Source organism: Artemia franciscana, chromosome 5, assembly GCF_032884065.1.
Source record: "Artemia franciscana chromosome 5, ASM3288406v1, whole genome shotgun sequence".
Lineage (NCBI taxonomy): Eukaryota > Metazoa > Arthropoda > Branchiopoda > Anostraca > Artemiidae > Artemia > Artemia franciscana.
Genome location: NC_088867.1, coordinates 23,637,893 through 23,662,885, shown reverse-complemented (window position 1 = coordinate 23,662,885; position 24,993 = coordinate 23,637,893). Strand labels below are relative to the sequence as shown.

Genomic DNA, 24,993 nt, shown 5'->3' with positions numbered 1-24,993 from the left:
TCACGAAAGTTGGACATTGGGAATCAACAATGAATTTCTACGAAAAAAGAAGCACTTTTCCATCATCTTTAATGAAAAACTGTCTTTGTCCAATTGTTGGAATAGGGGTTGCAAGAGGTCGTATATACGTTTATTTCATATTTTATGCCGGGAAACTAGATACAGTCCAAACTCTTAGAGATGGTAGAGGCCAAAGTAAAACAGTTCAAAATAGGGATGAAACCTTTTTATTGACAGTGAATAGATATAAAATTATTTAACTGGATATTTCGAACACATATACAGTGTTAATCATCAGCAGTAAAACTGCTGTTTTACTTTTTTTTTACTTACAGTTTTACTGCTGTTTTACTTTTTTTACTTACAGTTTTACTGCTGATGATGAACACTGTATATGTGTTCGAAATATCCAGTTAAATAATTTTATATCTATTCACTGTCAATAAAAAGGTTTCATCCCTATTTTGAACTGTTTTACTTTCGTCATGGAAAGGCAGTGTGGTCTTCGAAGTTATCTAGGTAGAGGCCGTCAGTAAATTTTTCCGTGGCAAACAAAAAGAAGCGTCTTTGAGGCTCAGGTGCATCATTCCTGTACTTTGCCAATTTCCTAGTCCTGCTTGTAGTGGCTTGACTGGATACGCCTTATAGGATTTGAACCCTGAACCCCTTGCGTACATTTATGTAGCCATACAAAAAGAAATCAGATCGTGAAAATAATACTGCATTTAAAATTGACTCACCAGTTTCTATGCGAAATTGGATGTCTTCATCAACATTCCATACGAAGACTTGTTCTACTTCATCAAAAACCGTATTTCCAGGTAAAAGACTCTTTGGTACAGAAATATCATCAAAAAATCCTAGAGAAACTGGAAAAAAAGGTAGATAAAACATGCTTGTTTCAGTATTGTCTATATGCTTAATACAGAACATTTAAGGAGAAGATAATGGTTATATTGTTAGAGCATCTTTATTTTATTAATGGATTTATTTTTTTGCTAAAGGCTAGATAGATAAATTCCAGAATAGACTGCTAAAAGCTGTGAAAAAATGAAATATTCCAATATACTGCAGAGCCTGATAATTAAAAAGTCTACCATATGGAGTACAAGAAACTGATAACAGATGTGCCTTATCTTTGCAGCTTGGCAACACAGCCCGTTGGCTGATGTTTTGCAACAGGATTTCATTACTAATTAAATGCAACTGTGGCTACTGACAGTGGTACCTTACCCAACGTTAATAAGATCCTTAGGAGTTTTCAGAAACTTGGCTCATAATGTTGTTTTAACCTTGTTTTAGCTGTTATGTTGCTAGCGATACCTTTTTGCTCAGAGACTAACTTTCATTTTCTCATTTATCAATTTCTGTGCTCCTGAATCGCTAAGGTAGGAAATGAAGTTAGAAGCTGTTTCGTATTGAATCAGGAGCTAAGCAGGGTTGTGTTCTATTCCCCTTTATATGGGTTATTTTGATGGAATTTGTCTTAAGGAGCACAAGAAAGGCAATGGCAGAACACGGAATCAAATGAAGAAAAAAAAATTCCTGGACTTCGATTATGCTGATGATTTAAGCATCCTAAATGAAAGTGTGAGCAAAATGAATGAACTTTTGAAGGTTTTGCGAGTTCAGGATGCTAGAGTAGGTTTGAAAATTAATGTTAAGAAGACTAAGTCACTAAGGCCAGAAATAAGTGAATATGAAAAGGTGACGTTGGGGAACGAAAAGAGTGATCAACTGGACAGCTTTACTTACCTTGGTAGAATTATTAGCAAAGACGATAGGAACATTGAAGATGTTAAAAGTAGAATAGCTAAGACTCAGGGCGTTTTTTTTACAGTTGAAACAAGTTTGAAAGAATAGAAAGATAAGTCTGCGAACCAAGATTAGAATATTGGAAGCTAAAGTTATGACAGTGGTCAAATACGGTTCAGAAGCACGGGTGCTCCGAAAAACCGACGAAGATTTGCAAGATTTCCAGAGAAATTCTCTACGGATTGTTTTGAGTACCCGACTGGCAGACCGCATTTCAAACAATAGGCTATACGAAAAGTATGGTCCAATCCCGCTTTCTAGGGCTGTAATGAGAGAAAAGTTAAGATGGCTAGGGCACGTTCTGTGGATGAAGGAGAACAGATTACCGAAGATTGTTCTTTTAGGACAATCGTCTAGGGTAAACGGAAAGTAAGTCGTACGCGATTGGTGTGGGAGGATGTCGTAAGGGAAGATTTAAGAGAAATGGGAACTTCCTGGGAGGGTGTGAAGATGGAGGCTTTAAATAGATGATGATGGAGGAAGAGCATACATAGCTGTGTTGGCTTCAGGCGACTTAGTGCTGCAGTGAGTTGTTAATAGTAGTAGTAGCAGTTAATCTCGCCTTATAAATTTCGTTGTTTCATAAGCTTCAATGAGCTTTTTTTTCTACTATGTTAAATATATTAAAACACATAAAAAAATTCATATAATATCGATGGATCTCAGCAAGAGACAAACTATGAATGCATTGATACCTCCATGCATCTAACATTTCCGAATTCTCTTCAGAAGAATCTTCAATGTTTCCTAAGAACGAACATTTCAAACCATTTTCAATCAGATTTATAATATTTTCAAGCTGATTGGAAAAGAAATTCAACAAAAAGGGAAATCGCAATTTAGGATAATTAAAAAAAAAATCAGGGAAAGATTCTAAAATTACACCTCTTAAAGACAAGGACAGATTTTTACTCTTAACAGAAGTCCGATTAATTCACTAGCTGATAGTGACAAGAGCTGGCACTCATTTCACTTAAAAGGGAATTAGACTGCCTTTAAACAACATTTGTATGAATCAATGCATGTATGTATTCATAACTTATTAAACAAGGAAGGAAAACCCAGAGTACATTCAAACCATTGTCGATAAATTTAAACAGTATATTCATTCCCTGTCTCAACCATTATCCAAAGCCGGAGAGAGATTTTCCTGCTCTGGAGATCAAACAAACAAGTAGAAACATAAGCGACATTAGATTTTTTCATGGGTAGTGTCATCGGTATTCGCAGCCAGGAAACGAAATAAGACGAATCGGGCCTCTAGGAGATAATTAAGAATTCAATCGGTTGAAGAGATAAAAAAAGAAAGGAGAATGATTGGTATGGCTGTAATAATGCAAAAGGTAAAGATAACAGTGGTTTAAGAATGGAAAGAAAAACAAAAGGAATTTGTAACGCTAATCAAGCTAAAGATAATTTTTATTGGATTAGAAAATTTGGCGCTTCGCATTGATATTTCAGTTCCAGTTTTATCAATTTTTCTCAAAGGGAAATTACGTGGTGGACATGAATGCAGACTTGGAGCTAAATCTATATATCAATATATATATAAAAATAAGTTGTCTGTCTGTGTGTCTGTCTACTGACGTCATGTTTGTCAACTGACTTATCTATCTATATCTATATATATAAAAATAAGTTGTCTGTGTGTGTGTGTCTGTCGAGTGACGTCATGTTTGTGTGTCGACTGACGAAATTACAGACCGGGACATCGGGACACAAATGACGACCGGGACACCGGCACATAGGGAATATAAATGACGACCGGGACACTCAAAGAGAAAGCGACCGGGACACAAGGAATGTTAAATTAGCAATCACCATCAACAAAGCACCGGGACACAAATGACGAAAGGGACACAGGGAGTATAAATGACGACCAGGACATAAGTAAAAAAAAACTAAAAAAACTAAAAAATGGTAAAAACTACAAAAAAACTAAAAAGAAATAAAAAACTAAAAACTAATAAAAAAACTAAAAAAGAAAAAAATAAAAAAAGGAAAAAAAAATGAAAAATAAAGGAGAAAAACAAAACTAAAAAAAATAAAAATAAAAAAAAATAAAAATAAAAAAAACTAAAAAGAAAAAAGAAAAAAAACTAAAAAAACTAAAAAAACTAAAAACCAAAAAAACTAAAAAGAAAAAAAGGGGAAAAATACAAAAATTTATTTCATCACATACCATTTCAAAAACGAATGTATATACAGACCAGGACACCGGGATACAAATGACGACCGGGACACAGAGAATATAAATGACGACCGAGACACAGGGACACAACTACAACGGGGACGCCGGGGGCACAGGGGGATATATAAATGACGACGGGGACACAGGGAATGTTCAATTAGCACTCACCATCAACAAAGCTCAAGGGCAATCATTAGAATCATGAGGTATAACTAAAAAAACTAAAAAAAGGTAAAAAACTAAAACCTAAAAAAAGACCAATTCAAAAACGAATGTATATACAGACCGGGACACAAATGACGACCGGGACACCGGGACACAAGGAATATAAATGACGCCCGGGATCCTCAAAGAGAAATCACAGACTGGGACACCGGGACACAAATGACGAGCGGGACACAGGGAATATAAATAACGACCGGGACACAGGGACACAACTACAATGGGGAGGCCGGGGGGCACAGGGGGATATATAAATGACGACGGCGACAAAGCGTCGATTAGCAATCACCATCAACAAAGCTCAAGGGCAATCATTAGAATCATGAGGTATAGATCTGAATACGGATTGTTTTCCCATGGACCATTATATGTTGCATGTTCAAGAGTCGGTAAACCTGACAATCTATTTATATGCACAGACAATGGGACAGCAAAGAAAGTTGTATATTCGCAAGTTTTACGTAGTTAAAAACATATATATATATATATATATATATATATATATATATATATATATATCTTCTATATATATAAAAATAAGTTGTCTGTCTGTGGATGCGTGGATGTGTCAGGTGACGTCACCTGAAAAAACTGGATCAGGTGACGTCAAAACTGAAAAAACTAAAAAAAGGCAAAAACTACAAAAAAAACTAAAGACTAATAAAAAAAATAAAAAAGCTAAAAAACTAAAAAAACTATAAAGGTAAAAACCAATAAAAAACTAAAAAAAAAACTGAAAAAACTAAAAAAAGGCAAAAACTACAAAAAAAAACTAAAAACTAATAAAAAAAGTAAAAAAGCTAAAAAACTAAAAAAACTAAAAAAACTAAAAAAAGGTAAAAAACTAAAAAAAATAAAAAATAAAAAAAACTAAAAAAAAGGAAAAAACTGAAAAATAAGCTAAAATAAAGGTAAAAACCAATAAAAAACTAAAAAGAAAAAAAGGAAAAAACTAATAAATGACGACACTCAAAGAGAAAGCGACCAGGACAAAAGGAATGTTCGATTAGCAATCAACAAAGCACCGGGACACAGGGAGTATAAATGACGACCAGGACATAAGTAAAAAAAAAAAAACTATCTATATATATAAAAATAAGTTGTCAAACTAAAAAAAGGCAAAAACTACAAAAAAAAAATAAAAACTAATAAAAAAGCTAAAAAACTAAAAAAACTAAAAAAAAGGCAAAAACTACAAAAAAAACTAAAAACTAATAAAAAAAATAAAAAAGCTAAAAAACTAAAAAAACTAAAAAAACTAAAAAAAGGTAAAAAACTAAAAAAACTAAAAACTAAAAAAAACTAAAAAAAAGGAAAAAACTGAAAAATAAGCTAAAATAAAGGTAAAAACCAATAAAAAACTAAAAAAAAACTGAAAAAACTAAAAAAAGGCAAAAACTACAAAAAAACTAAAAACTAATAAAAAAAGGAAAAAACTGAAAAATAAGCTAACATAAAGGTAAAAACCAATAAAAAACTAAAAAGAAAAAAAGGAAAAAACTAAAAAAAATTTTCATCTAAAAAACTAAAAAAACTAAAAAAGGTAAAAACTAAAAGAACTAAAAAAGAAAAAAATAAATGACGACACTCAAAGAGAAAGCGACCAGGACAAAAGGAATGTTCGATTAGCAATCAACAAAGCACCGGGACATAGGGAGTATAAATGACGACCAGGACATAAGTAAAAAAAAAAATTTAACAAAACTAAAAAGAAGGTAAAAACTACAAAAAAACTAAAAAGAAAAAAAAACTAAAAACTAATAAAAAAACTAAAAAATCTAAAAATCTAAATAAACTAAAAAAGAAAAAAAAAGGAAAAAAATAAAGGAGAAAAACAAAACTAAAAAACGAATGTATATACAGACCGGTACACCGGGATACAAATGACGACCGGGACAGAGGGAATATAAATGACGACCGGGACACAGGGACACAACTACAACGGGGACACCGGGGGAAACAGGGGGATATAAATGACGACCGGGACAAAAAAACTAAAAAGAAAAAAAAACTAAAAACTAATAAAAAAACTAAAAAATCTAAAAATCTAAATAAGCTAAAAAAGAAAAAAAAAGGAAAAAAATAAAGGAGAAAAACAAAACTAAAAAACGAATGTATATACAGACCGGGACACCGGGATACAAATGACGACCGGGACACAGGGAATATAAATGACGACCGGGACACAGGGACACAACTACAACGGGGACACCGGAGGAAACAGGGGGATGTAAATGACGACCGGGACACCGGGACAGGGAATGGTCGATTAGCAATCACCATCAACAAAGCTCAAGGGCAATCATTAGAATCATGAGGTATAGATCTGAATACAGATTGTTTTCCCATGGACCATTATATGTTGCATGTTCAAGAGTCGGTAAACCTGACAATCTATTTATATGCAAAGACAATGGGACAGCAAAGAATGTTGTATATTCGCAAGTTTTACGTAGTTAAAACCATATATATATATATCTATCTATATTCACAGGTGGGACATAGGGACACAACTACAATGGCGCGTAACTATTATGGCGCGTAACGACTTACGCGCGCGGGGGGGCTTGGGGGGGGCGCGAAGCGCCCCCACCAACTAGGTGTTGGGGTGGCGCGAAGCGCCACCCCAACAGCTAGTATATATATATATATATATATATATATATATGTATATATATATGAACAGCAAGGAAACAGGCTTGAGGCTAAAGAACGCAAAACCGCGCAGTTAGATGAAGATCCACCTGGACAGCGAGAGTCAAAACCTATCAAAACTGAAAATGATAGCGATGATGATTGGGTTGGGGATTTTGACTTGGATAAGGTCATCAATGCCTACCAGATTTTAGTTAAAAAAACAAAGGTTCGGCGATATGTATTTCATAGTGAAACTGAAAAATAAAGAAGAAAAAGAAAACTAAAAAAAGAAAAAATGTAAAAAACTAAAAAATACTAAAAAGAAAAAACACTCAAAGAGAAGTTACAGACCGGGACACAAATGACGACCGGGACAGAGGGAATATAAATAACGACCGGGACACTCAAAGAGAAATTACAGACTGGGATACCGGGACACAAATGACGACCAGGACACAGGGAATATAAATGACGACCAGGACACAGGTATTTAAGAATATTGTTCAAAGACAAATTTTTAATTGTAAGAAGACCGTTGAAAGAGAAATTTCTAATTGTAAAATGACTGAAGAACCTACAATGGCAACGGTACCACCATCGAAGTAGATAACCAGTGGGTTGTTCCATATTCCCAGCTTTTTTTTCGCTTTGCAAAAATGATTCTTTTGCAAAAAAAACTGCTGTATACTGAAGTGCCTTCGTATTACACGTGGAATACTAAAAATACAGTATTTGAACGTCGAAAACAGTGTAAGTCAGTCGACGGCCAACCTACCATCTTCAAAGATACCACGATAGGAAGACTCTACACCGTTCACCCCAATCAACATGAATGCTTCTTTCTACGCCTGCTTTTGGTGAATGTACCCGGTCCGACATCCTTTGAGTATTTGAGAACTGTAAACGGTACTATACATGACACTTACCGTAGTGCATGCCAAGCTCTGAATTTATTGGAGAATGACCAACAGTGGGATAACTGCATCAATGACGCGTGCGAAACGTCAACCCCAAGTCAAATTCGTGCATTGTTTGGCATCATTTTAACAACTTGCTCTCCATCAGCTCCTACAGAGTTATCGGAAAAATATAAGTAAAAAATGTCCGAAGATATACTCCATCGAAAACAGTTAGAGACGTCAGATATGACTTTTGATTTTACATCAGAAATTTATAACTACACTTTAGTTATTATAGAAGATTTGTGCGTACGTATGGCAAACAAACCTCTTCAGGATTTGGGAATGCCTTCACCTAACCGTATCGCTGCTGTTTCGACAAGTGTAGAATTGGATCGTGAACAAAGTTACAGTACGAGTGATCTATTGTCGTATGTACAAAATAACATTTCCAAGTTAACGTCGGAACAAAAAGACATTTATGATACGATAGACTCAATTTCAGGACGTATACAACTACCTGCTGATTTCTGTAATTTAGTGACGTCCAAAAATGAATTGATTGAAAAAGCATTTCCGAATATTCTAAAAAATTATAAAAATAATAAATGGCTAAGTGAAAGAGCGATTCTCGCACCCAAAAATATAGACGTCCACGAAATCAACAATATTGTTTTGACCAAGATTCGAGACCAGGCAGTCCTTTACAAGTCAGTCGACACAGTTTTGGAACCAAATGAAGCGGTTAATTATCCATCTGAATTTTTAAATTCCATAGATCTTTCAGGGTTTCCACCACACGTGCTACAACTAAAAATAGGCGTACCAATAATACTTTTAAGAAATATCAACCCACCAAAGCTTTGCAATGGCACGCGACTTGCCGTAAAAAAAACAATGGAAAACCTAATAGAGGCCACAATCTTGACAGGGCCTTTTGAGGGTGAGGCTGTTCTTATTCCTCGCATTCCCATGATTCCAACGGATCTGCCTTTTCAATTTAAAAGATTGCAATTCCCAGTTCGATTAGCATTTGCATTCACCATTAACAAAGCTCAAGGTCAATCATTAGAAAAATGTGGTATAGATCTTAATACTGATTGTTTTTCCCATGGACAATTGTACGTTGCATGTTCGAGGGTCGGTAAACCTGACAATCTATTTATATGCAACGACAATTGGACAGCGAAGAATGTTGTATATTCGCAAGTTTTACGCAGTTAATTTGTATTGTATCTATCTATCTATCTATCTATCTATATAAAAACGAGTTGTGTGTATGCATGTTTGTTTGTTTGTAAAAAGAGCGTTTGCATATGACGTCATTATTAGTACATACGGCTTTGTATATGCACAGACAATGGGAAAGCCAAGAATGTTGTATATTCGCAATTTTAACGTAGTTTAACTCCTGCAGACGAAATGAATGCTTGCCTGAAAAATTCTAATTTATGGGCACACGTAAAAATATTAAAATTAACTACAAATATGCGTGTCCGATTGCAAAACGATGACTCTGGTCAAACATTTTCAGATCAATTGCTGGCAATTGGAAACGGAAAGCTCCCAGCAGTGGGAAAGCCAAAAATGTTGTATATTCGCAATTTTTACGTAGTTTGAAACACATATATAAATCTATCTATATTCACAGGTGGGACACAGGGACACAACTACAATGGCGCGTAACTAATATGGCGCGTAACGACTTACGCGCGCGGGGGGGCTTGGGGGGGGGGGGGGGCGCGAAGCGCCCCACCAACTAGGTGTTGGGGTGGGCGAAGCGCCACCCCAACAGCTAGTATATATATAAAAATAAGTTGTTTGTCTGTGGGTCTGTCGAGTGACGTCATGTCATCATGTCGTCATGAAGTTAGTTGTCGTCATGTTTGTTATGACGATGACGTCATTAAAAGTATTTAAGAAAATCGTACAAAGACAAATTTTTAATTGTAAGAAGATCGTGGACGGAAAAATGTTTAGTTGTAAAATGACTGAAGAACCTACAATGGCAACAGCCGAGGAAGCTGCTCAAAGGGTCTATGCCAAAAAACTTGCGGCTGATAGAGAAAGTAAGAAAAGAAAGCGTGCCGAGGAATCACAAGAACAGCAAGAAAACAGGCTTGCGGCTAAAGAACGCAAAACCGCGCAGTTAGATGAAAATCCACCTGGACAGCGAAAGTCAAAACATATCAAAACTGAAAATGATAGCGATGATGATTGGGTTTGGGATTTTGACTCGGATAAGGTCATCAATGCCTACCAGATTTTAGTTTAAAAAAAATAAAGGTTCGGCGATATGTATTTCATAGTGACGCTGAAAAATAAAGAAGAAAAAGAAAACTGAAAAAAGAAAAAAGGTAAAAAACTAAACAAAAACTAAAAAGAAAAAACACTCAAAGAGAAATTACAGACCGGGACAAAAATGACGACCGGGACAGAGGGAATATAAATGACGACCGGGACACTCAAAGAGAAATTACAGACTGGGATACCGGGACACAAATTAGGCCCAGGATACAGGTATTTAAGAATATCGTTCAAAGACAGATCTTTAATTGTAAGAAGATCGTTGAAAGAGAAATTTCTAATTGTAAAATGACTGAAGAACCTACAATGGCAACCTACCTGGGTCCGAGAGGCTCCAGGTTTGAACCTTGGCTTTAGCATTAATACAAAAGAAGAAAAAAACTAAAAAAGGTAAAAACTACAAAAAAAAACTAAAAAGAAAATACGGAAAAAACTAAAAAAATCTAAAAAACTAAAAAAAACAAAAAAAGGTAAAAAACTAAAAACTAAAAAAGAAAAAAAACTAAAAAAAACTGAAAAGAAAAAAAATAAAAACTAATAAAAAAACTAAAAAGAACTAAAAACTGAAAAAGAAAAAAACTAAAAAAAGGAAAAAACTGAAAAATAAAGGAGAAAAAGAAAACTAAAAGCCGGGACACAGGGAATATAAATGAAGACCGGGACACTCGAAGAGAAATTACAGATTGGGGCACTGGGACACAAATGACGACCGGGAGATATAAATGACGACCGGGACACTCAAAGATAAATTACAGACCGGGACACCGGGACACAAATGACGACCGGGACACAGGGAATATAAATGACGAACGGGACGCTCAAAGAGAAATTACAGACTGGGACACTGGGACTCAAATGACGACCAGGATACTGGGAATATAAATGACGACCGGGACACAGGGACACCTAATGTATACAACCTTAGATCTGAATACGGATTGTTTTTCCCATGGACAATTTTATGTTGCATGTTCAAGAGTAAACCTGACAATCTATTTATATGCACAGACATTGGGACATCGAAGAATGTTGTATATTCGCAAGTTTTATGTAGTTAAAAATATATATATATCTATAACGAAAAGAGAAGTCTTTTCTCTTTTATCTACATTCACAGGTGGGACACAGGGACACAACAACAATGGCGCGTAACTAATATGGCGCGTAACGACTTACGCGCGCGGGGGGCCCCCACCAACTAGGTGTTGGGGTGGCGCGAAGCGCCACCCCAACAGCTAGTTAGATATATAAACTTCCTTTTTTCACATATGTTTATTGATGTTGGTTTGATATTTATTGTCTGTAGTACTGAGGAGCTCACTAAGGAGATAATCAAACAAGTAGTATCCCTTTAGGCGCTCCGACAGCACCCCTACCCTGGCGTACTATTGGAGAGTCTAACACCTTTTTTTGGCATCATTACAAGAATGTGCAAATCGGTTTCAGAGAATTTCGCAAATTTCAAGAATGATGCGTTGTCTGGTATTGCATAATCATTAATTTTCCCGGTGAAACATTACAATGAATACAAGTGGACCCATATCCTGATTTCCGAGAATTCCTTGGCATGTTTCCGAGAATTTTAAGAATGATGCGTTGTCTGGTATTAACTTCTAAGCAGTTATCCATTGATTTTATGAAATTTAAGTCTAAAGTATGAATCGAACGAAAAACCCATTATTTCCTATAGTAAAAGAACGACACGCTACTCGACTGAGCTAACAGGTCACTGATGAAATTATGTTCTTAGAAATACAATCTAGGCAATCCATACATTGTTTCTGGGACGCTAGCCAACTTGTGTTAATTGTCACAATATCGTAACAAGTTAATTGCGTAATCGATTTCTCAATTGGAGTTGGATTTCAGTTAAACACAATCAGTGATTTGTTTCTGGGCACCTTTTTTTGCCTCAATCCGAGAATATGCATACTATGGTGATTTGAAATGCTTGAGTTTGGGTCCCCAAATCCCATCCAGGACTCCATGTCCCCCTCCAGGACCCCGAGTCCAACATCCAGGGCCCCAACTCCCCCACCAGGGTCCCCAAGGACACCGAACCCCAGCTTTTTTCCCTCCTCCATTTTTTAAATTTCTTAAAATCGAAATGAAGTTCATAGAAATACATTCTAAGGCAATCAATATATTCTTTCTGGAACGCTGGCCAACTGATTTTAGGTGTCACAATATCCTAACAAATTAGATGCGCAATGGATTCCTCAGTTGGAGCTGGATTTTTGGTAAATGGTAGCAGCATTTTGTATCTGGGCATTTTTTTTGCACCTTTCTGAAAATATGCGTATCATGGTGATTTGAGATGCTTCATGGACAGAAATATTCTTTTGTTGATCAATAGAAATTGTTTCGATCTCCAAAATTGTAATGAGTAAAACTGGCCAGGTATCCTCTTTGTAATGTAATGGTCCTGAGCACATCGGTTTTCCATTACCAGGCTTGCGCATGAGTTTGGGTCACCACATACCCGTCCAGGACCCCAAGTCCTTGTCTAGGTCCCCAATGACCCCTTAGAAAATTCGAAGTCCTTTAATTGGTGTCTAAGTATCAAAGATAAATAAAAAAGCACTTTTGCATAGAACAAACTTAGCTACTTGGTAAATTCCAAGTCTTTTAATTAGTGACTGAGTATCAAAAACTTATTTAAAAGCAGTTTTGCATAGAACAAACTCAGCTACTTTGTAAATTCCATGCCTTGACTCAGTATCCATGCCATGACTCAGTGACTAAAAATCAACAATTAAAACTCAGCTACTTGGTAAATAGCTGTAAATAAAAAATCACTCTTGTCTAGAACAAACCCAGCTACTTGGTGAATTCCAAGTGGTTTCATTGATGACGTAGTATCAAAAACTACTAAAAAGCAGTTGGAGGAGAAAGCAGAAATTTCAGAAAACGCTTAGAGTGGAGAGATCGGGATGGAACTTGGTGTGAAGAATAAGCACAAGTCCTAGATACGTGATTGACATAACCGGACCTGATCCGCTCTCAAGAAAGGTTGAGCTTGAAACTCCTTATTCATTCCATTTAGAATTGCCTGTTATGTTTAAACCAGGTGAATTGATTAATGAAGAAATAATTAAACGAGAAATGAATTATATAAAATATTATAGTTTTTTCCCGATGAAAAATATATGAAACAAGATAAATTAAATGGTAATAAATATTGCGTAAATCTGTAAAAGCTTAACAAATAAATAAAACCCTTCTTACTTTCCTTCCACTAATATTGCTTGTTTCATTAATCGCTCTATTTAGGCTCATTTTCTATTCGCCTCATCCTGGTATTAGAATGGTAATATCGTTTCTTTTCTCAGTTCGAATAAAGATGAAGTATATAGCTTGCTTCTTTTCACAAAAAAATGAGACAGCAATTTCTCGCAAGTTTCTCGAAGATTCAACCTGTATTCAATTCGGAAAAACTCAGCACAGCAAAAGAATGGTTAAAATATTTATGTTATTTGCTTATTATTTCATTATTAATTTATGAATTAGTTTTATTGATAAGAACCCAAAACGTAAATAAAGGAAATAGTATAAATAATTTATTTATAACAGAATAAAAAATTAAAAAACAGATGAATTATTAGGTATGGTTTAAAAAAAATCTCTTATTAACTGATCCAAATATTTATTGAAATAACACTTTAAAAATATTAGATTTATATAACACTTTAAAATTAATAGACTCAATAAATTCTATACGTTTTTCAATAGATAAATTAATAGAAATAAAATTTTTAACTTTTGCAAAACCTCTCCCCCAGGCTGATATCCTTTTTTGGTGTTTGTGATCTCATATAAACCTGGGTTCTGAGGTAAACCCTGTAGGTTTTTTGCTCGGAGGGAAGCTCCTCTGCTTCTTCCTCCCTGATCTGGACCAGAGAACCGATCGTATTCACATCATCAACTGCTACACGAGGTAACAGTGAGATACGAACTGTTGGATCGCAATCGATGGTCAGTCAATCGCTTTACCAAATCGGCCATGCTGACCTCAAGGAGACTTTATACAATCTTTTTGTGTTTCATTTGACAGGCTTCTGACGCGTGTTTGGATTTCTTCTCAGAATTCTTTCATTGAATGAAGGATCCTTGGGGAGAAAGCCAGAGGTAAATAAAAGAAAACTATTTCTTGTTCATAAAATTTGTTAAATAAAATTAGCAACTAATGAATAGAGAAGCTATTAAGCGAATTGAAAATGGAAAATAAATATAATCGAACTATTAGGAAAGAAGATTAAGATATTGGTATGGAATGCACGATTAAAGGAATGAAATGTGTTACAACTAAATACAGAAAAAATCGTTATCGCTACTGATTTTAAAGGTGAAATGGTTGATCTATTTGCACCCAAGCGTTTTGATTCTAAAGCAGCTGATCTGGAAAAAAAAAACTAAAAAAGATAAAGGTATGATTCTAAAGGTTACTGAAAGAAAAAATAAAAATATATAAATTATTAGATAATTATATAGAACTATCCACTAAATATTAAATCATATTAAGTTATTAAATTTTATCAGTAGTACATGAAAAATGGAATATAATAAAACTGTCATTTCCCATATTCATCAAATTCTTATTTCACAAAATCTATCTTGATCTTGAAGCTCAGGATGGGAAATTGTAAAAATGTCAGAAATTTTCATTTAAAATGGTCAGTTTGTCACACGCCACCAAGATCACCCCAGCAATATACTCCATTTTTAATTGGGTTCAAACCATTTTAAATGAAGATTTCTGACATTTTTACAATTTCCCATCCTGAGCTTTAAGGTCAAAATAGGTCTTGTGAAATAATAACCTGATGAATGTGTGAAATGACAGTTTTTTTATTCTAATTTTCAAGTACAACTGATAAAATATAATAATTTGATATGATTTGACATTTAGTGGATAGTTCGATATAAATATCTAAATAATTTATATTATCTTTATTTTTTTCTTTCAATAACCTTTCGAATCATACCTTTATCTATTTTTTTTAATTTTCCAGATCAGCTGATTTAGAATCTAAACGCTTGGGTGCAGATAAATCAACCATTAGATCTTTAAAATCAGTAGCGATAACAATTTTTTCCATATTTAGTTGTAACACATTTCATTCCTTTAATCGTGCATTCTACCCCAATATCTAAATCTTCTTTCCTAACAGTTCGATCATATTTATATTCCATTTTCATTTTGCTTAAAGCTTTTCCATTCATTAGTTACTAATTTTATTTAAAATTTCCGAACCAGAAATATTTTTTCTTTTATTTACCTCTTGCTTTTCCCTAAGCATTCTTCGTTAGATGAAAGAATTCTGAGAAGAAATCCAAACATGCGTCAGAAGCCTGTCAATGAACACAAAAAAATTGTACAAAATCTCCTTACAGGTGAGCAAGGCCGAGTTGGTAAAGTGATTGACTGATCATCGGTTGCGATCCAACAGTTCGAATCTCACTGTTACCTCGTGTAGCAGTTGATAACGTCAATACGATCCGGCCACTGGTCCAGATCAAAGAGGAAGAAGCAGAGGAGCTTCCCTCCAAACAAAAAAACCTACGGGGTTTACCTCAGAACCCATGTTTATGTGAGATCACCAACACCAAAAAATGGATAACAGCCTGGAGGAGGGGTTTTGCAAATAATTTTAAATTTGATTTCTATTCATTTATCTATTGAAAAACGTATACAATTTACTGAATCCAATAATTTTAAAGTATTATTTGAATCTAATATTTTTAAAGTGTTATTTGAATAAATATTTGGATCAGTTAATAAGAGATTTTTTAACCATACCTAATAATTCATTTGTTTTTAAATTTTTTATTCTTTTATCAATAAATTATTTACACTATTTCTTTTATCTACGTTTTGGGTTCTTATCAATAAAACTAATTCCCAAAGTAATAATGAAATTAAAAAAAATAAAACAAACATTTTAACCATTCTTTTGCTGTACTTAGTTTTTCCGAATTGAATACACATTGAATCTTCGAGAAACTTGCGAGAAATGGCTGTGTCATTTTTTTTTTGAAGAGCAGCAAGCTATTTACGCCATCTTTCTTCGAACTGAGAAAAGAAACAATATGACTATTGTAATAATAGGATGAGGCGAATAGAAAATAAGCCCAAATAGAGCGATTAATGAAACAAGCAATATTAGGGGTAGGAAAGTACGAAGGGTTTTATTTATGTGTTAAACTTCTAAAGATTTACGCAATATTTATTACCACTTAATTTCTCTTCTTTCATATATTTTTCACCAAGAAAAAACTGTAATATTTTACGTAATTCATTTCTCGTTTAATTATTTCTTCATTAATCAATTCACTTGGTTTATATATAATATGCAATTCTAAATGGAATGAATAAGGATTTTTAAGCTCAACCTTTCTTTCTTCAATTCTTACATATTTTTCAATTATTTCAATCAGAGCTGGCCAAAGACTTAAATAAGCAAAAGGTAGTATAGCAAAAGCAGATAAACCTGAAGAACTTAATATAAATTTGCATACTAAGAAAGCATTACAGACATTTCCATAATACTTAAAACTTCTACGATGAGCAAATATCTTTTCTAGTTGAAAATAAACTTTAAATAAAATTCTGGGGATCCAACCCCTCAAATCTTCTTTTTATACAACCAACACAAATGACCACAATTTACATCGTTAAAACTTTGGACGAGTAGAATGATAGGCAACTTGATTATTTGAAGTCTTTAAGTAGTTGACGATTTCATTTCCAGGTTGGATTCCAAAAGAATCATAAAATTGTACTAGGCTAATGAGTATTTGGGATAATTGAAATAACAAGTCCAATGCGTCCCAGGCGATCCAATTGAGACATAATTGATTACAATACATTCTCTCTTCTTTATTTTACTTGGTAAGTTATCTCGAAAAGAAACAACTCGAAAATAAGAAATACGACCTAATCAATTTAATATATTAATTTTTGTCAACGGTATTCATTCTTTGATTTTTTCATTCTTTCTGACGTTCTCCGTTTTTTGGAAGCAAGAATTCTTTAAATTGTGAAATCTCAGCTAGAGCAACTTTACTGGGTCTTCCAAGTTGTTTAGGTACCTTAACCACTTCTACTTGGATTTCCTTGGGTCTACCACGTTTTTTGGGAGCTGCAACAACAATTTCCGATTCAAATCCAACAATTTCGTGTATACCTGGTAATTTTAAACCTCGACCTTCCGGTAAAGTCCCCGGTAATGCTAAACCTTCACCTTTTTTTTCAAGGATCAGTAATTTTACCAACATGTTTTTTCCAGCATGTGTACCTAATGCCGCTGTACCACTTGCTAGAGCAGCTTCACCTATTGCAGCTGCGAATGGTATTAAAAATGGAAGTAAATCACCATTTTTAATTAGTCGATGATACGATACAATTATATAAACATCTTTATTCTTTACTTTTCCTTGCTCTTTTTTTTCTACCAACACTTTCTCCACCAGTTACATCTCAAAAGAATTGTCGATTTTGATCAACATACTTTTTATTGATTTCTATTTAATTATTAGAAAAACTTTTTAGTTTATTCTTCACTTCATTATAATTTCCGGGACTTGAAATCCGTTTTGATTTTAAAGAAATTTAAGTTCAGTGATATCTCTCTTTCGTACACCATTAAATTTCAGTTTTAAATCTGAAATAATTTTATTCTTTTCTTTGATTTCATTTTCTAATTTTATCTGAACCTTTTTTTAGGTTTGCAATATTTCTAATTCTTCTATTTTCTGCATTAATATCTTCTTTTGTTACTTTTGAGGTGTTTTTTTACTATTAGTCTTTTGTCATCAACTTTAGTCAATATATTGTTAGGTGATTGATAAATTTTAGTGAATCTACAAATATCTTCACTTAAATAATGATTTGTAAGCATTTTTTGGTTAACAACTTCACTCTTGAAGAAGTTTAAAATAATTTTAACATTTAACATTCATAGCATCTTTCTCTGATTTTGGATCACTTAAATTAGTTAATTGTTTTAATTATAAATAAAGATTACTATCAACATCTAATTATCTTTTTTTGTTAATTGTATACTTCTGATATTTACTTCCTAAGCTTCCAAACTTGTTAATATAATATAAGCGAATTTTATTAATTGAATATCCAAGTTCTTTCTGTTCTTGAGAGACCCGTCATTTTTTCTCAACTCAAAAAGTAAAAATCAATGATTCTTTGTTGCTTCATTAAAGTAGTTGAAAATTTTGTTCTTTGTTCATGTCAGATGCATGGTTTTGTCTGATTCTATTAATTTCTTTTGTACTTTGATGCTTCGTTTATACTTTGACAGTCCCTCAACATTTCTCTCATTCACTGGACCTAAGCGAATATTGACCAAAGAGAGTATTTACTATTATTATTTTTACATTAATACAAGCTTTTTTATTTTTCACAAATTCAGGTAATTTTTAATAAGTACCTCCCACATAATTGGGTAATTTTGTCCTAGAATAATTAATTCCATCGGCTCTTTCAAATTGTAAACCTTATCTGGGGGTATTCTCTATGACTAATGTGTGATATTCCTGTGATTACTATTTAGATGGCTTTGTTCGATGTCACTACTTTTATTAAAAATCCAGGAATAGCTAAGATAATGGATAGGTTCGAGCTCTTCATTATCCTTTTGAGAATAAAATAATAAACATGTTGTAAATTGAACTCTGTAACTATCTCTATCATTCCATTCTATTTTTAAATCTTTAACAACAGAGCCAAAAACTGGTCCAAAATCAGCTCCATTTGCATTCATTGAAATATTAACTGTGAGGAGTAATACACATAACTGTGTGAGGGGTAAAAATACAAATATGACTACTGATATCAAACGGTTCGTGGTAACGAACTGTAGTAAGAAGCGACCCGGCTCAATAGTAACCGAAACTCATAAATTGAATTTTGATACCAATAGTTACATCAAAAGAATCGAATTTTTACACTGATACTAAATATATAAGTTTAATCAAGTTTGGTTTTACCCATCAAAAGTTACGAGCCTGAGAAAATTTGCCTTATTTTAGAAAATAGGGAAAACACCCCCTAAAAGTCAAAAAATGTTACCGAAAATCACACTATCAGATTCAGCATATCAGAAAATCCTACTGTATAAGTTTCAAGCTCCTATCTACAAAAATGTGGAATTTTATATTTTTTCCCAGAAGACAGATCGCGGTTGCGTGTTTATTTTTATTTTTTATTTTTTTTAGTGTTTTTTTTCAAGGGTGATCGTATCGATCCAGTGGTCCTAGAATGTCGCGAAAGGCCTCATTCTAACGAAAATTAAAAGTTCTAGTGCCCTTTTTAAGCGACCAAAAATTGGAGGGCACCTAGACCCCCTCCCATGCTCATTTTCCCCAAAGTCACTGGATCGGAATTTTGAGACAGCTATTTTGTTCAGCATAGTTGAAGAGCCTAATAATTATGTCTTTCAGGACGACTTAATCCCCCACAGCCCCCGGGAGAGGGGCTGCAAGTTAAAAACTTTGACCATTGTTTACATATAGTAATGGTTATTGGGACGTGTACAGACGTTTTCAGGGGGACTTTTTCACGTTAAAGGGGGTTGGGGGTTACATGGGAGGATCTTTTCATGGAGGAATTTATCACGAGGGAAGAAAATTTCCATGTAGAGGCCGCAGGATGTTCTAGCATTATTTCGAAAACAATGAGAAAATAACTAAAAACGAAGTTTTTCAGATGGAAGTAAGGAGCAGCATTAGAACCTAAAATGAACAGAAATTATTACGTATATAAGAGGGTTCGTCTCCTCCACAATACCTCACTCTTTACGCTAAGGTATTTTTAGTAATTTCAACTATTTATTCTACAGCCTTTGTGATTCAGGGTTCATTCTTAAAGAATTGGGACCAAATTGAAGCTTTAATGTAAAGAGCGAGGTATTAACGAGAGGGAGAACCGCCTGATATACGTAATAAAAATATACAAATATAAAATTTCCTTACGTAAGTTAATTCGTAAGTTACGTATATTTATTACTAATAAAAACATTCGTAAAAAAATTAAACGTTCTAGTTACCTTTTTAAGTAAACAAAATTGGGGTGCAACTAGGCCTCCTGCCCCACCCCCTTTTTTTATCAAAATTGTCTGATCAAAACTATGAGAAAGCCATTTATGCAAAAAAAAATAATATGCAAATTTCGTTTTAATTATTCATGTGCAGCGAGCCAAGATCAGAATATACATTAATTAAAAAACATTCCAAAATTAAATAAATAAAAACAAGTTTTTTAACTACTAGTAAGGAGCGGCATTAAAACTAGAAACGAACAGAAATTATTCCGTATATGAAAGGTGATGTCCCCTCCTCAGCACCACGCTCTTTACGCTAAAGCTTTTTATTGTTTTAAAAAGTAGAAAGAGTCAAACTTTAGCGTTGTGGAGGGGACGCTAAATATACAGATTAATTTCTGTTCGTTTTAAGTTTTAATATCGCTCCTTACTTGCAGTTAAAAACTTAAGAAGACGATTCTGGATCAATCTTTAACCAACGCAGCAAGTTTTCAAGCAAGCTCACTAAAATCAACCTATTTCACCTCGAAAAAAATAAATTTCATTAATAATGTCGATTCTGGAATGGATGAAGAACTTTTGAGATAAATCAATAGGGTCTATGATCCTAAGAGATTCTGTTCTGAAATGCCTAGATTATATTTAAAGAATTATCAATATTAAAAAGAGGCAATAGATGAATCAGGAACGCTTAATCAAAGATATGGCGGAAAGATGAGAGGTGTGAAATCTAGTAAAAGTAAGGAAAGTAAAGGAAAGTAAGGAGCGACATTAAAACTTAAAACGAACAGAAATTACTTCGTATGAGAAAGGGGCTGCTTCCTCATCAACGCCCCGCTCTTTACGCTAACGTTTGAGATTCAGAGGTGTGAAATCTAGTGAATTAGAAAAACGTCTCAGTTTGCCGCTGGAGATATATCTGATGAAGTGAGAGATGAAGCTATTGATCTGCTCAATTCATTCTTCAAAAATGAAATTATTAAGAAAAATGACTCCAATATTTTTTATAACATCTATCTCAGAATATGAATCTAATGAAAAAAAAAAACTTTTCTAATAGATGGTTTTGATTATTATTATTGGCAACGACAGTGAAATCGAACAGTCTTACACAAGTAATCCAATCACGTTAGATCGAGACTCTGATTATGAAATAGCTTTAACTCAATGTACACTATGGTATTCATGGTATAACATTAGTGATCAGTTTAAAAACAATACGTTTGAATACAGGGAAAAAACAAGAGCTAAGAGCTCATATGACACTTGTGACGAGGCAAGAAGAGCTAAGAGCCAAGAGCTCATATGGTATGAGCTCTAGCAAAATTCTATGAATCAATAGATTGATTTACAAGAAAAATCAGAGGCTTAATGCTGGTCAGGATTTAAAATAAGAGCTCTGAGTCACGATGTCCTTCTAAATATCAAAATTCATTAAGATCCGATTACCCACTCGTAAGTTATAAATACCTATTTTTTTCTAATTTTTCCTCTCCCTTTAGCCCCCCAGATGGTCGAATCTGGGAAAACCACTTTATCAAGTCAAATTGTGCAGCTCCCTGACACGCCTACCAATTTTCTTTGTCCTAACACGTCCAGAAGCACCAAACCAGAACTTTTATTTTTATTTGCGAAACTTTTTATTAGTAATAAATATACGTAACTTACGAATTAACTTAAGTAACGAAATTCTATATTCGTACATTTTTACTATAGATATGAGAGGGTTCACCCACTCGTCAATACCTCACTCTTTACACTAAAGTTAGAATTTTGTTCCAATTCTTTAACAAAAGCTAAGAGCTCATATGGCACTTGTCACAAGGTCGGAAGAGCAGAGAGCCAAGAGCTCATATGGCATGATCTCTAGCAAAATTCTAAGAATCAATAGATTGATTTAAAAGGAAAATGAGAGACTTAATGCCGGTCAGGATTTAAAATAAGAGCTCTGAGTCACGAGGTCCTTCAAAACATCAAAATTCATTAAGATCCGATCACCCACTCATAAGTTATAAATACTTCATTTTTTTCTAATTTTTCCTCTCCCTTTAGCCCCCAGAAAGTCGAACTTGGGAAAACGACTTTATCAAGTTAATTCGTGCAGCTCCCTGACACGCCTACCAATTTTCATCGTCCTAGCACGCCCAGAAGCACCAAACTCGCCAAATCACTGAACCCCTCCCCCCAAATCCCCCAAAGAGAGCGAATCCAGTACGGTTACGTCAATCACGTATCAAGGACATTTGCTTAGTATGAAAGTTCTAAAGCCGAAATGGCCAGACATGACAATAAATTTATCTTGTGCTGAGGACGCCTAGTTTGGATACAGGCGAAATATCCGCGTTGTTTTAATCATTCCTCTCTACTGGCCGTAGTCTCGTTTAAGGTTTTTTTTTGTGGAGTTTTATCTCTCTGTGTTATTTATTGCTTATTCTATCCACCAAGCTTCATCCCGATTCATCCACTCCAAGCGTTTTCCAAGATTTCCCCATCCAACTCCTCCCAATGTCAACAGATCTGGTCGGGATTTGAAATAATAGCTCTGAGACATGAATTCTTTCTAAATATCAAATTTCATTAAGATCCGGTCACCCGTTCTTAGGTTAAAAATACCTCATTTTTTATAGTTTTTCCAAATTAACACCCCCCCAGCTCCTACAAAGAGAACGGGTCCTTTTCAATTATGTCAATCACGTATCTAGAAGTTGTGCTTATTCTTCCCATCAAGTTTCATCCCGATCTCTCCACTCTCAGCGTTTTCCAAGATTTCTGTTTCCCTCCTCCAACCCCCTATGTCCCCGGATCCAATTCGAGTCGAAAATGGAGCATCTGAGACATAAGATCCTTCTATATATATATCAAGTTTCATTAAGATCTGATCACCTATACGTAAGATAAAAATACCCCAAGTTTCACGTTTTCCAAGAATTCCGGTTTCCCCCTCCAACTCCCCTCAATGTCACAGGATCTGGTCGGAATTTAAAATTAGAGCTATAAAGCACAAGATCCTTCGAAATATCAGATTTCATTAAGATCTGATCACCCTTTCGTAAGTTACAAATACCTCATTTTCCGAATTACCCCCCCCCCCCCATCTCCACCAAAGAGAACAGAACCGGTCCGGTTATGTCAGTGACGTATTTTAGAAAGATTTTTATTCTTCCCATCCAGTTTCATCCTGATCTCTCCACTTTAAGTATTTTCTAAGATTTCTGGTCCACCCCCAGCTGCTCCCCCCAATGACGCTGGATCGGGTTGAGATTTAAAATGAGAGATCTGAGTTACGAGGTCCTTATAAATATGAAGTTTCATGAAGATCCGATCACTCCTTCGTAAGTTGAAAATACGTAATTTTTTCTAATTTTTCAGCATTAACCCCCCCCCCAATAGAGCGGATCCATTCCAATTATGTCAATCACGTATCTAAGACTTCTGCTTATTTTTCCCACCAAGTTTCATCCCGATCCCTCCAATCTAAGCGTTTTCCATGATTTTAGGTCCCCCCCAAACTCCCCCCCCCCAATGTCACAAGATCCGGTCGGGATTTAAAATAAGAGCTTTGAGACACGATATCCTTCTAAATGTCAAATTTCATTGAGATCAGATCACCCGTTCGTAAATTAAAAATACCTCATTTTTTCAAATTTTCAGAATTACCCCCCCCCCCAAAAAAAAAAAAAATACACCAAAGAGAGCGGATTCGTTCCGGTTATGTCAATCATGTATCTAGGACTTGTGCTTATTTTTCCCACCAAGTTTCATCCCGATCCCTCCACTAAGTGTTTTCTAAGATTTTAGGTTTCCCCCTCCCAACTCCCCCCAAATGTCACCAGATCCAGTAGGGATTGAAAATAACAGCTCTGAGACATGATATCCTTCCAAACATCAAATTTCATTAAGATCTGATCAACCGTTCGTAAGATAAAACAATTCATTTTTTCTATTTTTTCCGAATTAACAGCCCCCCCCCCCCCACCCCCGATGGTCAAATCGGGAAAACGACTATTTTCTAATTTGATCTGGTCCGGTCCCTGATAAGCCTGCCAAATTTCATCGTCCTAGCTTACCTGGAAGTGCCTAAAGTAGCAAAACCCGGACCGACCGACAGAATTTGCAGTTGCTATGTCACTTGGTTAATACCAAGTGCCATAATAAGGATGAATGGGCTTACGTTGTTATACCCAATGGGTTGCATAATGAAGAGGGTTTAAATTATTTTTTAACTCGTTATTTAAATTCACCCCTAGATTGATGCCCAATCAGTATATCATCCAATCTAGCAACAATGAAATTTGTTATTACTTTGAAAGAGAATTATAAATTTCAGTTTAATAGTGATTTATGTTTTATTTTAGGATTTGAAAATGAAGCTGAAACTAAGTAGTAAACAAAATGAAGGTACTAACCCCCCCCTTAGAAATCCTATACAGACCACTCGGTTAAGTCATGCCTGTGAGATGGAACAGTAGCGAACCCCTTCGCCGGCTCACTCCAATTTCTTTCTACTTTCGTAATCACGAATAATACAAATTCTCACCATGATTCACTGACAGGGTTGCTACCTGCTCCTGTCTAAAGTGTGCTATTTTTCTCGAGAACAGGGTGCTACATAAGTGCTACACAAAATTTTTGTTAAATATGCAATTTTCGCGTAATCCTGCTTGGTGTTGATCAATTAAAACTTTTAGTCGCGTTTTCGATCACACAAAGATTACAGCATTTCTACGAATACCTTTGTTATTTTCACTAAAGCATTGTACGCACATGCGTAATAAGCTGCGTGGCGCTTTGAGTTGCCAGCGATAGAAAAATTGTACTCTTTTTAGTACATTTTTTCAAAGTAGTGAGTTGGTAGTACATTTGA

General features: G+C 34.6%; 1 protein-coding gene across 2 annotated transcripts in view; it reads right to left on the bottom strand.

Moving 5' to 3' along the window:
* LOC136027130 (uncharacterized) overlaps positions 1–24,993 on the bottom strand; it is a 95,309-nt gene that overhangs the window by 30,472 nt on the left and 39,844 nt on the right. Inside the window, exon 3 of one of the 2 annotated variants that reach the window (XM_065704090.1) lies at positions 741–869. The exons of the other annotated variant lie outside the window; for it this stretch is intronic. Coding sequence (XP_065560162.1) covers positions 741–869 — 129 coding nt within the window. The remainder of the gene's footprint in view (positions 1–740; positions 870–24,993) is intronic. 2 annotated transcript variants of the gene reach the window in all.